This window comes from Mobula birostris, chromosome 14 (genome assembly GCF_030028105.1).
Source record: "Mobula birostris isolate sMobBir1 chromosome 14, sMobBir1.hap1, whole genome shotgun sequence".
NCBI classification, from domain to species: Eukaryota; Metazoa; Chordata; class Chondrichthyes; order Myliobatiformes; family Myliobatidae; genus Mobula; species Mobula birostris.
In genome coordinates, this window is record NC_092383.1 from 64,999,191 (window position 1) to 65,014,118 (window position 14,928).

General features: G+C 39.5%; 1 protein-coding gene across 2 annotated transcripts in view; it reads left to right on the plus strand.

Moving 5' to 3' along the window:
* LOC140209937 (diphosphoinositol polyphosphate phosphohydrolase 1) overlaps positions 1 to 14,436 on the plus strand; it is an 83,692-nt gene extending 69,256 nt beyond the window's left edge. For both annotated transcript variants that reach the window (XM_072278616.1, XM_072278615.1), the window contains 3 exons: positions 3,722 to 3,766; positions 6,066 to 6,150; positions 12,270 to 14,436. In XM_072278616.1, the coding sequence (XP_072134717.1) occupies positions 3,722 to 3,766; positions 6,066 to 6,150; positions 12,270 to 12,469 (330 nt within the window). In that variant the 3' untranslated portion in view covers positions 12,470 to 14,436. The remainder of the gene's footprint in view (positions 1 to 3,721; positions 3,767 to 6,065; positions 6,151 to 12,269) is intronic.
* Positions 14,437 to 14,928: the final 492 nt, after the last annotated feature.

Genomic DNA, 14,928 nt, shown 5'->3' on the forward strand with positions numbered 1-14,928 from the left:
CAGATGTTAGAAACCAGAGTAACACACTCTGATGAAGGGTCTTGGCCTGAAATGTCAACTCTGTTACTTTTCATACGTGCTGCCTGACCTTATAACCCAAATTATTTCCTATGTTGGAGCTTTTATGATTGGAAAGTTTACCAAAATGATGGCTGTGGCCTTGTTGCCTCCAGTGAAAGTGCTGTTATAAACTGCCTCAAATCATTACCATCAGGTGCTTTGTATTTAATTGTGACCCAGTTTACTGCTAGAAAAATTGAATTAATCCTGCTGCTCAATGTTTTGTTATAGGAACATGATATGAATGATCCAAAAACAAGTTGCTCCTCCAAAGATTATATACAACCCTTTAGTCATAGTCATAGTCATACTTCATTAATCCCGGAGGAAATCGGTTTTCATTACAGTTGCTCCATAAATAATAAATAGTAATATAACCATAAATAGTTAAATAGTAATATGTAAATTATGCCAGTAAATTATGAAATAAGTCCAGGACCAGCCTATTGGCTCAGGATGTCTGAGTTGTAAAGTTTGATGGCCACAGGCAGGAATGACTTCCTATGACGCTCTGTGCTGCATCTCGGAGGAATGAGTCTCTGGCTGAATGTACTCCTGTGCCCACCCAGTACATTATGTAGTAGATGGGAGACATTGACCAAGATGGCATGCAACTTAGACAGCATCCTGTTTTCAGACACCACCGTGAGAGAGTCCAGTTCCATCCCCACAACATCACTGGCCTCACGAATGAGTTTGTTGATTCTGTTGGTGTCTGCCACCCTCAGCCTGCTGCCCCAGCACACAACAGCAAACATGATAGCACTGGCCACCACAGACTCGTAGAACATCCTCAGCATCGTCCAGCAGATGTTAAAGGACCTCAGTCTCCTCAGGGAATAGAGACGGCTCTGACCCTTCTTGTAGACAGCCTCAGTGTTCTTTGACCAGTCCAGTTTATTGTCAATTCGTATCCCCAGGTATTTGTAATCCTCCACCATGTCCACACTGACCCCCTGGATGGAAACAGGGGTCACCAGTACCTTATCTCTCCTCAGGTCTACCACCAGCTCCTTAGTCTTTTTCACATTAAGCTGCAGATAATTCTGCTCATACCACGTAACAAAGTTTCCTCCCCTAGTCCTGTACTCAGCCTCATCTCCCTTGCTGATGCATCCAACTATGGAGGAGTCATCAGAAAATTTCTGAAGATGACAAGACTCCGTGCAGTAGTTGAAGTCCGAGGTGTAAATGGTGAAGCGAAAGGGAGACAAGGCAGTCCCCTGTGGAGCCCCAGTGCTGCTGATCACTCTGTCGGACACACAGTGTTGCAAGCACACGCACTGTGGTCTGCCAGTCAGATAATCAAGAATCCATGATACCAGGGAAGCATCCACCTGCACCGCTGTCAGCTCCCCCAGCAGAGCAGGGCGGATGGTGTTGAATGCACTGGAGAAGTCAAAAAACATGACCCTCACAGTGCTCGCTGGCTTGTCCAAGTGGGTGTAGACACGGTTCAGCAGGAAGATGATGGCATCCTCAACTCCTAGTTGGGGCTGGTAGGCAAACTGGAGGGGATCTAAGTGTGGCCTGACCATAGGCTGGAGCAGCTCCAGAACAAGTCTGTCCAGGGTCTTCATGATGTGGGAGGTCAATGCTACCGGCCTGTAGTCATTGAGGCCGCTGGGGCGCGGCGTCTTTGGCACAGGGACGAGGCAGGACGTCTTGCCCATACAGGAACTCTCCAGAGCCTCAGGCTCAGGTTGAATACATGGCGAAGTACTCCACATAGCTGAGGGGCACAGGCTTTGAGCACCCTGGTACTGACACCATCCGGTCCTGCAGCCTTGCTTGGGTTGAGACGTTTCAGCTGTCTTCTCACCTGTAGAGCTGTGAAGTCCACCGTGGTGGTTTCGTGTGGGGAAGGGGTATAGTCATGAGAGCAGAGTGGGGGACTGTGAGGAGGGATAGGAGGGGAGAGTGGAATATGTGTTGGTTGGAGGCCGACAACAGATGGCTCATGTGGGGGATGGGCAGGGGCCACACTGTCAAATCTGTTAAAGAACAGGTTAAGTTCATTGGCCCTGTCCACACTGCCTTCCGCTCCTCTGTTGCTAGTTTGCCGGAACCCAGTGATGGTCCTCATCCCCCTCCAGACCTTTATCACTTTTCCTATCTTTTCAAAATGGTGAGGTTAGGTTGCATAGTTTCATATGTATGTTAGGAAGAATTCAATTTAATTTTTTTTATATACTTACTGTCCTGCTGTTAGGAATTGACTTAAATTAGTACTTGGCTTCTACAAGTGATATATCTGTCATTAGAGTGTATTGTAACAGATGTCACAGCTGTTGTCTGAATGAGTCAATGAACTGAGTGACAGTTCAGTACACTAATGCTACCTTTAATTGAATGGAAGCTATTTCTGTAAATATAGGCCAGCTAATAGAGGAACCTGATTCTTCAACATTTGATGTGCCTCTATTCGTAAATGGCACTTTCACTTAATATATAGTCTGAATGCTGAAAGCTGAAAAGATGAACATTACTTTGTATTCACACTGGGAAGCCTCCACTTCCACTTAAAGAGCAATACCTGTTTTTGCCCAAGTAATGTATGGCACAGAGCAAAAGTATCTGTGAAGTAGATGTGGCAAAACTGGGTCTTCTGGCTTGAAGAGTTTAAAAGGTGGAAATGAAACTTTTACCTTTTTTGCTGTTTCTTTATGAACTTGTGCCTTCAACATTACTCGTAACAATACATTTCCGATAATCAATTTTAATGATTTCCTTTATATGGAAGAAGTAGTCAAGGATAATGAAGAGTTTTGGAAACAGTATAAAATTGGTGATCACCCATCCGGCATACACTGTATGAATCAAAAATGTAAAGCATATTGAAATATTTTTAGCAACTTGAACCTGTTGTGAACTAAGTTTTAAGAGCCACATTTTTAACTAGGCTAGATCACAGAATTTAAAATGAATGCATCATGTCAGTGTAGTTTGTAATTTCATGGAATTATACTGAAATAAAGAACTATTCTGCGCAACTAGTTTTCGGAGAGTGGTATTATTGAATTTATAGAAATGGCCATCTGAAATACATTACTTGTTAGAAGGCATTCTGTTGTAAAAAAAAAATCAGATGTTAGAAAAGTGGTCATTTCTAAAGTCTGCTTTTCTCCCTGCTATTCCTTTCTGCTTATCTTTAGCTCTGCTCTATTGCTGAAATCTTTGATATATGGTAGGTTTCAATGAATAATCCACATTTGGATGCAAAGGGGCTTCATGTAAGAATTTAATGTAATGCTCAACTTTGTGTCCTTTTTATATTTCATATTTTTAGTTTTTTCCCCTTTAAATTATATTCAGGTATTCCAGAGCTGTATGGCAAGTATGGCAGTTACAAACACAAGACTTTTTTTTATTTGTACGGTATTCTCTTGAATATTTAACTAAGACTAAAGCACGGGAGATGCTTTTTTTTTATTGACACCTTGATCATGTGAAACATCTTGGTTCTCACTTATCCTAAAGTTACTATTAATATCATTGTCTTTTATGAATAATGGTGGCAAGTTCATAATGTCTAGGGATAAAAACAAAATGTGGCAGAGGCCCTTTTTTACGTTTTCCAAAGGTATTGTAGATCAGTGTTCAAACTCCTTTTGAAGAAGTGGACATGGGTTTTAAAACACTAAACTTATTTATTTTTCAGGCTGGAGTCAAAGGGACATTAGGAAGATTAGTAGGAATATTTGAGGTAGGTTTTAATTTTAAAGAGCCATATTAATGTTGGCACATCAACTAGCAGATATTTGCAGAAAAATGTGTTGTTTTCTATGCTATTTGTAATTGTGATCATAATGACAGTAATTAACAGGAAAATTGATTGGTCGTCTTTGAAAAATCAACAACCATCATGAAGCAGTTTGGGTCAGATTGACTAAGAACCAGATCATCTCTTTGCTAGAACATTAAGAACAAATTGAATAATGTGGATAATGGGCAATGTAATAAAGTATCCAGTACTTGCCTAAGTGCACAAATTCTTGAACTGATGGGAAAAAGGACTGGGCCTAATGGGCAAAAAAAAGTTCCAAAGGCTAAGAAAGAGTTTTATCTTCAGAAACAAGTTAGATTTTACAGGTCCTCCCAGTATTGAACAATCAATAGAAACATTAAAAAAATCAGTCAACAAAACTTGCCCCAAAGAGTTTAGTTTGATCCATCAATCCACCCTTTGCCCATAACTTGGTGTTTTTTTTTCTCCTGCAAGTATTTATCCAATTTTGTTGTAAGAATTTGTTAAATTATATCCACCAGTTTATCTAAACCCTTCAGGATTTTAAACATCGATGAAATCTGTACTTGCACATCTCTAATTGAAGATGAAAGAAGCCCAGTTCCCACTGTCCACTAATAGCACTAATTATTCAGTGCAGATACTGTTTAAGTAACTTTTCCTCTAATGTCTTCATGTTGCTTCTCAAGTTGTAGCCCCTGGAATTGTCAAAAAATCTTGTAGCTATATAAATGTGAGAATTGTTTATATTGTTTACTGTTTTGCGAGCCTGTCCTTCAAAGATCTGATCTATACTTGTTGCAATACACGTATTGACAAATTGGGGTACTGTCCTTGGGGAGCAACTGGCACATCTGCTCTTAATCCATTATATGTAGTCTACAGATCCATGAATCTCAATTGTTAGCAGTATTTTGAACTTGGTCTGAAAATATGAAGGTAGTTTATTTACATGTGTGTGCAATACCAAAGCACAAGTTAACTTAAATCATTGAGCATTTATTTCTGATCAAATTTGGGAATTTATTTTGAGATATATATATATATATATGAAACATTGTAGTAGATTATAGGTTTTCCAAAGAGGATGTGAAAGAGATGGGAATTAATGAAGATGGCTGGAACAAATAGCATGTTTCCATGCCGAATGTGTCCATGCACAACAGTATGTAATACATAGACAAAAGAAGCTGGAAATGCTGCAATTTGGAGCAAAAGAAAAACAATGCTTGAAGAGCACAGCAGGACCATACAGCATCTGTGATGACGAGAGGTAAGTCCACAGTTTCGGGTCGAGACTCTGCATCAGGACTGAGGAGAAGAAAGAATGCCATCATATCACAATGCAAGGCAGGGGTTGGACGAAGTTACAAGATGATAGGTGGAACCAGATTGTGTCTGGGAGATGGGAGGTGTGGAGAATGATGGGCAGATGGTAGGGACAGAGATTTATCTGCGGTTCTTCCAACTAGTTCAGTTGCATTCAGTGCTGAAAATTTGAGCCTCCTCTACAATGGGGGAAAACTCAAGTGTAGACTAAGCAGAGTACCTGTGCTCTGTTCAGTACAGGCATCTCGATCTTCTATTTACATACCATTTTAACTTACTTCCCCATTTCTAAACACACCACTGTGTCCACAGTCTTCTCTTTTGCTGTGATGAAACTAGTTACAAATTGGAAGAACATTTCGTGTGCCAATTGGGCAGCTTACAACCCAAGGGTATGAACACTAAATCTTTCAGTGTCAGATAATGTCCATGTTCTCCACCCCCCTATACTTAACTCGCTTCTTAATTTTCTTTTCCCTTCGTTCACTATTCCCCACCTGGTCCATTTGCCAATCATAGCCTCACAACCCACCCCCCTCCACTGACCTGATTCCAAATATCATCTACCAGCCTCTGCCCTAGCCTTCTCTCACTTCTTTACTCTTCCTTTTGTCTTGATGCAGATTCTTGATCCAAAATGTTCTGCCTCTGCAGATGCTGCTTGAGTCATTGAGTTATTGCAGTGTTGTGTTTTTGTTCCAGTATTTGATAATTTAAGCTTATTGCTCTGATTTACTATTTCTTTCCAGTGTTATGAAATACACAATCTCCAAACTTGACAGCCTAGCAATTGCTTGTCTGAAGTTTCTCCTAGGTTTAACCCAGCAAGCACAGGTCGTATTTCTGTAACTGTGCTTTATAGAGTCATGGTTCTATAGCACGGAAAACCAATGTCTGATATTTGTGAAATAAGTGTTTTATTTTTCAGAATCAAGACAGAAAACATAGAACATATGTGTATGTTCTAGTAATAACAGAAGTATTAGAAGATTGGGAAGATTCAGTAAATATTGGTAAGACAAAACTATCAACTCTTTATACTGTCTTTATTTTAAGTAGAGATTTAATAGGCTTTGATAATGTTATGGTTCATTTATATTTTATATAAATTATATGATATATAAATATATAGAATCTATATACTTGTATACTGTATACATAAGAATTGATCTTGCATTATGACCTGAGAGCTCTGTGACACTTAACTTGCCTGTGTTTTTAAAATTATTTCCACAGCATTCAATTAAGGTGAGAGGCTAAGGGAAAAAAAGGGTTGTAAATGAGTAGTTTTGTCCTTTTTTTTTTGCATGCAGTTTGACCCATTTAGCCTCAGGTTGGTTGAATATTTTCAGCATCAGGAGGAAATATTAGAGTCACAGAGAAATGCAGCATGGATACAAGCTCTTTGGCCAGAGTCCATGCCAATCACTTTGTCCACGTAGCTAGTCCCAATTTCCTGCATTCGCCCCATTATCCCTCCAGGCCCCTCACCACCATGTACATATCCAAGTGCTGATTAAATGATGCTTTTGTTCCTGACAGAACCACTTCCTCTGTAGCTCATGCCATATAGTCACCACCCTCTGCATGAAAAATTGCTCCTCAGGTCCATTTGAAATCTTTCCACTCTGACCCTAAATCTACACACTCCAGTTTAAGACCCCTACCTGGTGGACCGCAAGGTGCTACTGTCCACCTTGCCTATGCTTCTCATAACTTTAACACTGAGTCATAGAGCGCTATGGCACAGAAATAGACCATTCAACCCATCTAGTCTGTGCTGAGTTGTTTTGCCTTGTCCCATTAACCTGCACTTGGAACATAGCCTACCATACCCCTCCTGTCCATGTATTTATCCAAACTTCTCTTAAGTGTTGAAATTGAACCCACATCCACTACTTCCTCTAGCAGATTGCTCCACACTCTTGGCACCCTCCTTGAGTGAAGAAAATGCCCTTCAGGTTCCCCTTAAATATTTCACTTTCACCTTTAACATATTACCTCTGGTTCTGGTGTCATGCAACCTCAGAGGAAAAGGTCTGATTGCATTAACCCTATCTATACCCCTCATAATTTTGGATACCTCTATCAAATCTCGCCTCATTCTCCTACGCTCCAGGGAATAAAATCTTAACCTGTTCAACCTTTCCCTATAACTCAGGTCCTCAAGTCCTGGCATCAACCTTGTAAATCTTCTCTGTACTCTCTCATTGATATCTTTCTTGTAAGTATGTGACTAGAATTGCATACAATACTCCAAATTTGTCTTCACCAATGTCTTCTGCAACTTCAACATGACATCCCAATTCCTGTAATCTATACTAAGGCCAATGTACCAAAAGTTTACAACCCTATCTACCTATAACGCTACTTTCAAAGAATTGTGTATGGACCTGTATTCCCAGATCTCTTTGTTCTGCTGCACTCTTCAGTGTCCTACTGTTCACTGTGTAAGTCCTACCCTGGTTTGTCCTCGTAAAGTGCAACATCTCACACTTGGCTGCATTAAATTCCAACTGCCATTTTTCAGCCCATTTTTCTAGCTGGTCCAGATCATGTTGCAAGCTTAAGATTCTACCAGGTCTCTCCCTTATCTACATTCTAGAGAATAACAATCTAGCCTGGCCAACACTCCCTGTAACTGAGGCCCTCTAGTGCTGGCAACATTCTTGTAAATCTTTACTGCATTCTTTCTCGTTTAAACATATGTTCCCTGACCAAAATTTTACACCGTACAGCAATATAGTGTCGCCAATAACTTGTACAATTGCGACATAATATCCCACCATAATCTTCCAAACTATGTGGGATCTTGAAGGCTTTGTGAAGCCCAAATAGAAAACAACCACTGTCCTACCTTCTTTTACCATTTTGATTACCTCTGTGAAAGATCTAAACTTACCACTGTTCCTCAACTGTCCTGCTGTACCACCTGTTTTGCCAGTCAACTCCTCCCTGATTCTTTTACTGTCCCTCTTGTTTAGGTATATTATACTGGTTTTAGATCAACTCTAGTATCCTCCATGAGAAATTCAGTCATGCTGTGATCATTCTTTCCAAGAGGAGCCCCAACGATAAGATTAAGTTTACCTATCTCATTGCACAGGATAGATACAAGGTAGCATGTTCTCTAGAAGGTTCTTTAATATGCTGTGCAAAAAAGCTTCAACTTGCTTTCTATGAAGTACTCCTCAAGCCTGTCTTGACCAACTTGATTCGCCCAGTTTATTTGCATGTTGAAATCCTTCATGACAACTGAGTTCCAGTTTTACATGCATCAGATACTTCTTGGATTAATGCCACTAAAATTGTTGATAGGCGACCTATGGACAATTCCCACCAGTGATGTTTTTCTCCTCAATCCGGGTGGATTCAGCAGTCTGTTTCTTAGATCGATCATCTTGATCTCATCCTTAATTAAGAGCTCTACCCCACCTATCTTGCATTCCTGCCTGTCCTTCCATATTACCTGATACTCCACTTCCCAATATTTAATGCACAATTATCTGCACCCTGCAACCATGTTTCTGTAATGTAACCATTGTATGGATTTGTGCCACAAATTCACTGTCTTTGTTTCGAATACTACAGGTCTTAAAACAAGGTGCCGTACAGTCATTGTGCTTTTAGAATCTAGTAGTTTGTCTTTTACAATTGACTTTTCGATACCCGACTTTTACTTTTCTCTTTTCTAACTTTTGCTGTGATTCTGCATTGCTTTTCTGTCTTTCCGCACAGATACCCATTCCCCTGCTATATTAATTTAAACCTCCCCAACAGAACAAGCAATAGACATTGATCCCAGTCCTGTCCTGGTGTAGACCATCAGGTTTATACTGGTTCCATCGCGCCCAGAACTGGTTCCAATTCATCAGGCAGGAATGTGAAACCCTCCCTCCTGCACCAGTGCTCAAGCCGCATATCCCTCCTACATGATACTAAATGATTGCCTCATTTTCACTATGGATGTCCAGACCCTATACACTTCTCTTCCCCATCATGAAAGCCTTAAAGTTTTCTAGTTCTTTCTAAACAACAGACCTGACCAGTTCCTCTCCACCACCACCCTCCATCTGGCGGAATAGGTCCTTGCACTCAACAATTTCCCTTACAGCTCCTCACATTTTCTCCAAACCCAAGGTGTTGCCATGGGCTCCAGCTAAACCTACCTTTTCAGCGGCTACTTTGAACAGTCTATGTTCCAAGCCTACTTTGCTAACATTCCCTAACTCTCTCTGCACTACATTAACAACTGTATTGCTAATGCTTTCTGCACCCATGTTGAGCTTGTCAATTTCATCAACTTGCCTCCAACTTCCACCCTACCATCAAATTTACTTGATCCATCTCTGGAGACCATTTGTCTTCTGATATCTTTAATTTACCTACTGGCTCTCTCAGCTATTTTGACTATACCTCTTCTCACACTCTCACTTGTAAAAATGGTATTCCCTTTTATCATTTCTTCTGTCTCGACCATATCAGATCTCAGAATGAGGCCAGTTGTTCTCCTCCTTTAAAGAACGGTGTTTCCCTTCCTCTACCATTGATGCTGCACTCACCTGCACCAAGCATCTGTTCCTACTACAGCTTCCTGTTAACATAACAGGGATAGAGTTCCCTTTGTCTCTACTTACCACCCTTGGCCTTTGTAGAGGATGATGTGCTTGATACAACGTCTGCCATTATCAACGGGATCCTACCATTAAGCATATCTTTACCTGCCCCTCCACTCTGCTGTCCAAAGGGTTAACTCTCTACGTGATTCCCTGTCCATCTCTCTCTCCCCACTGATCTCCCTCCTGGAACTTATTCCTGCAAGCGGCACAAGTTCTACACGTGCCCAGTCACCTCTACCCTCACCGTCATTGAGGATCCCAAAGAATCCTTCCACATGAAGCAACACTTGACCTCAGAGTCTGTTATGGTCATCTGCTGCATTTGGAGCTCCTAATGTGGTCTCCTCTGCATCAGTGAGACCAGATATAGATTTGGGAACTGCTTTGTCGAGCATTTTCGTTCTATCCGCAACCATTTTAATTGCACTCTCTATTCCCATTCCAACATGTCGGTCTATGGCCATCTCTGCTACCATGATGAAGCCACTCTCTAGTGAGAGAAGCAACACCTTCATATTCTGTCTGGATAGCCTCCACCCGATGGCATGGACATCGATTTCTACAGCTTCTGGTAGTTTCTTCCCCATCTTGCTTCTCCTTTTGCATTCCCTGTTCTGCCTCCCCTCTTACCCCTTACTTTAGCTGCCTATTATCTCCCTCCTTCCCTTTCTCCCATGAGTCATTGTCCTTCAACTTTTAACCTTTTCCACCTATCACTTCCCTGCTTCTCAATCCAGCCCACCACCCTACCACCTCACCTGGCTTCACTGAACACCTGCCAGTTTGTACTCCTTCACCTCTCCCTAACTTATTCTGGCTTCTTACCACTTGCTTTCCAGTCCTGATGAAGGGTCTTGGCCTTAAACATTGACTGTTCCCTTCCATAGACATGTCTAATTTTGCTGAGTTCCTCTAGCATTTAATGTGTTGTTGTGGATTTCCAGCATCTGCAGAACCACTTGTCTTTACATATTCTGCTAATCCTGCTCTGACCAGCATGTAGCACGGATAGCAATCCTGAGACTCCTGCCTTTGAAGTCCTACCCTACAACCATCAGGTTCCTGAACCATCGCGGTTAACTTCACTCACCACTGTTCTGAACTGATTCTCCAACCTACTTACTCAGGATTTCAAGGACTCTTTACCACTCATGTTCTCAGTATTACGTTTTATTTATAGAGTTTGTTTTGTACAGAAATTGTTTGTCAGCCTTTACGTATAGTTTTCTGGAAATTCTATTTTTTTCTTGTGGAGGCCTGCAACAAAATGAATGTGAACATAGTATGTGGTAACATATACCTTGATAATAAATTTACTTTGAACTTTGCATCTCCTAAAAGCTTTAAGGGGAAAAGTTCCACTAGCTTGGAAGTACTAGAAAAACCTGATCCTAATGTTGTTGCCAGCTCCTCGCAAAATGGCTGCTTCACAAGAGAAGGGCCAGTATTGCATCTTCCTGAGTCATTCCCTCCATAGATAGACTCAGGATCTTTCCTGAGTGTATTTCCCAAATTTCACCCAGTCCAGTTCCTTAACACTCTGGATGACCCAATCACTGCTGAGTATTCTTACAGTTATGAGCATATTTTTCTACACACCTGTTCCTCAGGTACCTGCTGACTATTGAGATGGGACTATTATGTAGATCCTTCGAACTTTACAACTCCTCCCTTGGAGGGTCAGGCACTCTGAGCCAATAGGCTGGTCCTGGACTTATTTCCACCTGGTGTAATTTACATTTTATTATTTAATTATTTATGGTTTTATATTGCTATATTTATACTCTATTCTTGGTTGGTGCAACTGTAACAAAATTCAATTTCCCTCGGGATCAATAAAGTATGTCCATCTATCTATCTATCTATCCACCAGATGCTCCTCCTTTTTTGTTTCTAAATTCTACCTGTATGACCTCACAGAATGACCCTCCAAGGATGGTGTCTGTAAGCACTGCTCTTGCATCCTCCCTTATCAAAAAGGCAACACCCCCTCCTCATTTCTCTATACCTCTGTCACACCTGTAGCATCTATATCCTAAGCCAGTACTACCCGTCTCTCAGCCACATTTCTGTTAGGGTTCTTGTGGGAAAGTTTTAGTTACTATGCTGATGTCAGTTTATGAGTGTCTGTTCTTCCTTGACTGTGTCCTCCTCTGCCAGACAGTAATGTCATTCAATCTGAATTTTTTTTCTCTATTATAGTCTACAAGCAGAGCCTGGTGTCCCCAAATTCTGAAGTGCAGTACTGTTAGATGAAGTTTCTTTTTTCTGCTTTGGCAAGCCTCTAAGTATTTGGCTTTTTTACTTATTTAGCAAGAATTAGTATATGTCCATGACCACAAATGTGTCCATGTGGAGCAACTGAACTATGAAGCTGTTAAACTCTTACATCCAAGTTGAACACTGTACAGAATCCTTTCATAAATTGCAACTTTAAAAAAACTTGTCTTATTCCTCTACTATCCTTGCAATAAAAATTCTTAATTATGCTTAATCTGTTTCCTTTTATTTAGGGCGGAAAAGGGAATGGTTTAAAATAGATGATGCCATTAAAGTTCTTCAGTGTCATAAACCTGTACAGGCCTCATACTTTGAAACCTTCAAACAAGGCTATTTGGCAAATAATGGAACTCCTGTTGTTGCAACATTATCTGAAGAGAAGGCCTCAACATATGCTGTTGCCAATCAAAGTTCAGTATCCAGTATTAGATGACTGAGAGGAGCTCCACAGTAATTGACTCAAGGACATCAAGTCCCAAAGGCATGGACTTGAAAAGTGTTCAGTGAAAGAATGTTTGATCTAGTTTGATTGCTACTATACATTGTATATGTATAAATAAATTTTGCATGGAGACCTGCGCAATGTTGATAACGATACTTTATATTGTGATGTATAATATAGTGCTGAAGATGAAAGCCATAACTAGTAAGGTTTTTTGTTAGATATTGTATATTTTTGATAGAATTGTGAAATTAAGGTACTGGTGTTGCATCCAATTGTCTCCCTGGTATTTCCCTTTGGAATTCCTAATTGTAAGGTGGCTTGGATTTCAATTTAGGGATAATTGGATGCCAGTTTTAGTTCTCTGCAACTTTTTATATACAGCTTTTGTAAATTTTTGCTGGCTTATCACATACACCGCTGCTGTTTACGAAAAACAAATGGAAGCAAAGAAACGGTTGATCACAGACTTGTATTATTTTGTGGAATAACATTCAAGACACATTTCATTATAACACTTTTGTTAACTTGTACACAAACTGTTGAATAAGGCCTTTAAAACATTTTTACTCGTGTAAGACTAATTCAAGCCATGCATATTGGGTCTTGTCATCTGTGGAGCTTTGGGTTATATTCAATATTGCAGAATACATTTGTATCTCAACTTCTTTCTCCTGTTCTGTGCTGTTCTCCCTATCGTTCTACACTGGAGTAAAAGGATGCTCTTTTTTTTGCAGGTAAATCAATGTCTTAAAAGACTTGAGAATTTGGTGTTTAAAATTTTGATTGTTTTTGTTATTCTTGCAATTTAAAAAGAACATTGTATACTGCTTAAGCACTTAAGCTGATTAACTTTGTTTTTAAATTCCAACTCTAGACTTGACAAATGTAGAACAAAAATACCCTGTACAGTATATTTCCCTTTTTATAAAGATAAGCGGTCTTGGTTTTTTTTTAAACTGAGAAATATTCTTTTGAATATTTCTTTTGAAATGAGTGCTAATATTGGTCACTTTGAAACATGTCGACACATCTAAGTGATTTATTTTAAATGTTATGTTTTAAGTCATGAATATAGAAACCTAGAATCTCCCAAAGATTATCATTAAATATCCTCAAACTTGCATGGTGTGGTGGCACTAGCAAGGTGCATTGCTGGAGAAAAAAAAACATTTGTTAATTTTGGAAAGGCTGCTGTCTTTAACAAAAAACTTATTGGTGAAAAGTTAGGTGCATCTCTTCATTTGACCCAGTTAAAGAGCAGTGTAAATATGCTTTCACTTTGCATACTTTCCCAATTGATTTCCTTAAGATGTTGAACAAAGGTTTGAAGGTTAGAAAATGTTTTACACAGGGTGACAAAAAAAACACCTAATCCTCATTCAAAGGTGAGGAGTTAAACAAACTGGAGTAGCAAAAAAAATGAGTTTTCTCAGAAACATTGCCCTCTATTCTCTAGTGTTATTTAAAAGTGACAGCTGTCGTCAACTGTTTTACTGTGCTTAAGTACGACCTGAAAATGTGAGAAATTAAGTTACAAAGTAAAATTGAGTAGTGAATTGTACTTCTGAAGAGCAAATATGAAAATCTTGTTAATATGTAAAATAAAAAGGTGAAGAAACCAATGAAATCAGTTGATTATGACCACTTAATGTTTTCAGCTTTTACCTGCAATTAATGCACTGTACATACGTGTCAATTTTGGTGCTTTCCTGTGTAAAGCCTTAGATGGAAAGGATAAGTGCTGGCTTTTACAATAGCCCATATTGGTAAAAAGAAGTACACAGCATGTTATCCTGTCCTTCACATTTTAATGCAACCTTTATACTTCACCTGGAGAGTGTGTCACTGGAAATGTCTTGTTGTTTTACCTGACTTGAGTGTGATGCATATGTGAGGCAAGAGATTGAAGATTGTAATAAACCTGTGCCAACAAATAAAAACACACCAGTATTTCAGAAGACAATCGTTGACTGGATTTTTTTTTGTCAAATTACAAAGTGCATTATTGCTTTATATTATATGATTTACACTGGTGATGTGATATCCTTGAGGTTTTATGTAAATGAAACTTCAGATGCTTATTCATAAAGCATAAAATGTTGGTCCCTATCTTTGTATATTCTCTGCAAGTTCCCATACTTGACAATGTTTAATGTGTCATACCTCAATTACAATATTGTTACATTTACCATGCTCATTTAACATGATATTACTAGATAGTTTCATCCCTTGGTAATAAATTGGGAATCAGCACCAATTTTACAAAGTCAATGGCCATGAAAAAATTATTTCCTGCAATTTGTTAACTTTCCTGACAGGCGGAGGCCATTTAGCCTGTCATGCTTAAATCTATTTGATACAGTTGTTCTGTTAATTCCATTATCTCTTCCTATACTTGTCCCTTCAAGTGTATAAGTTTGTTTGAACATGAGTAAATCTGCTTTTAT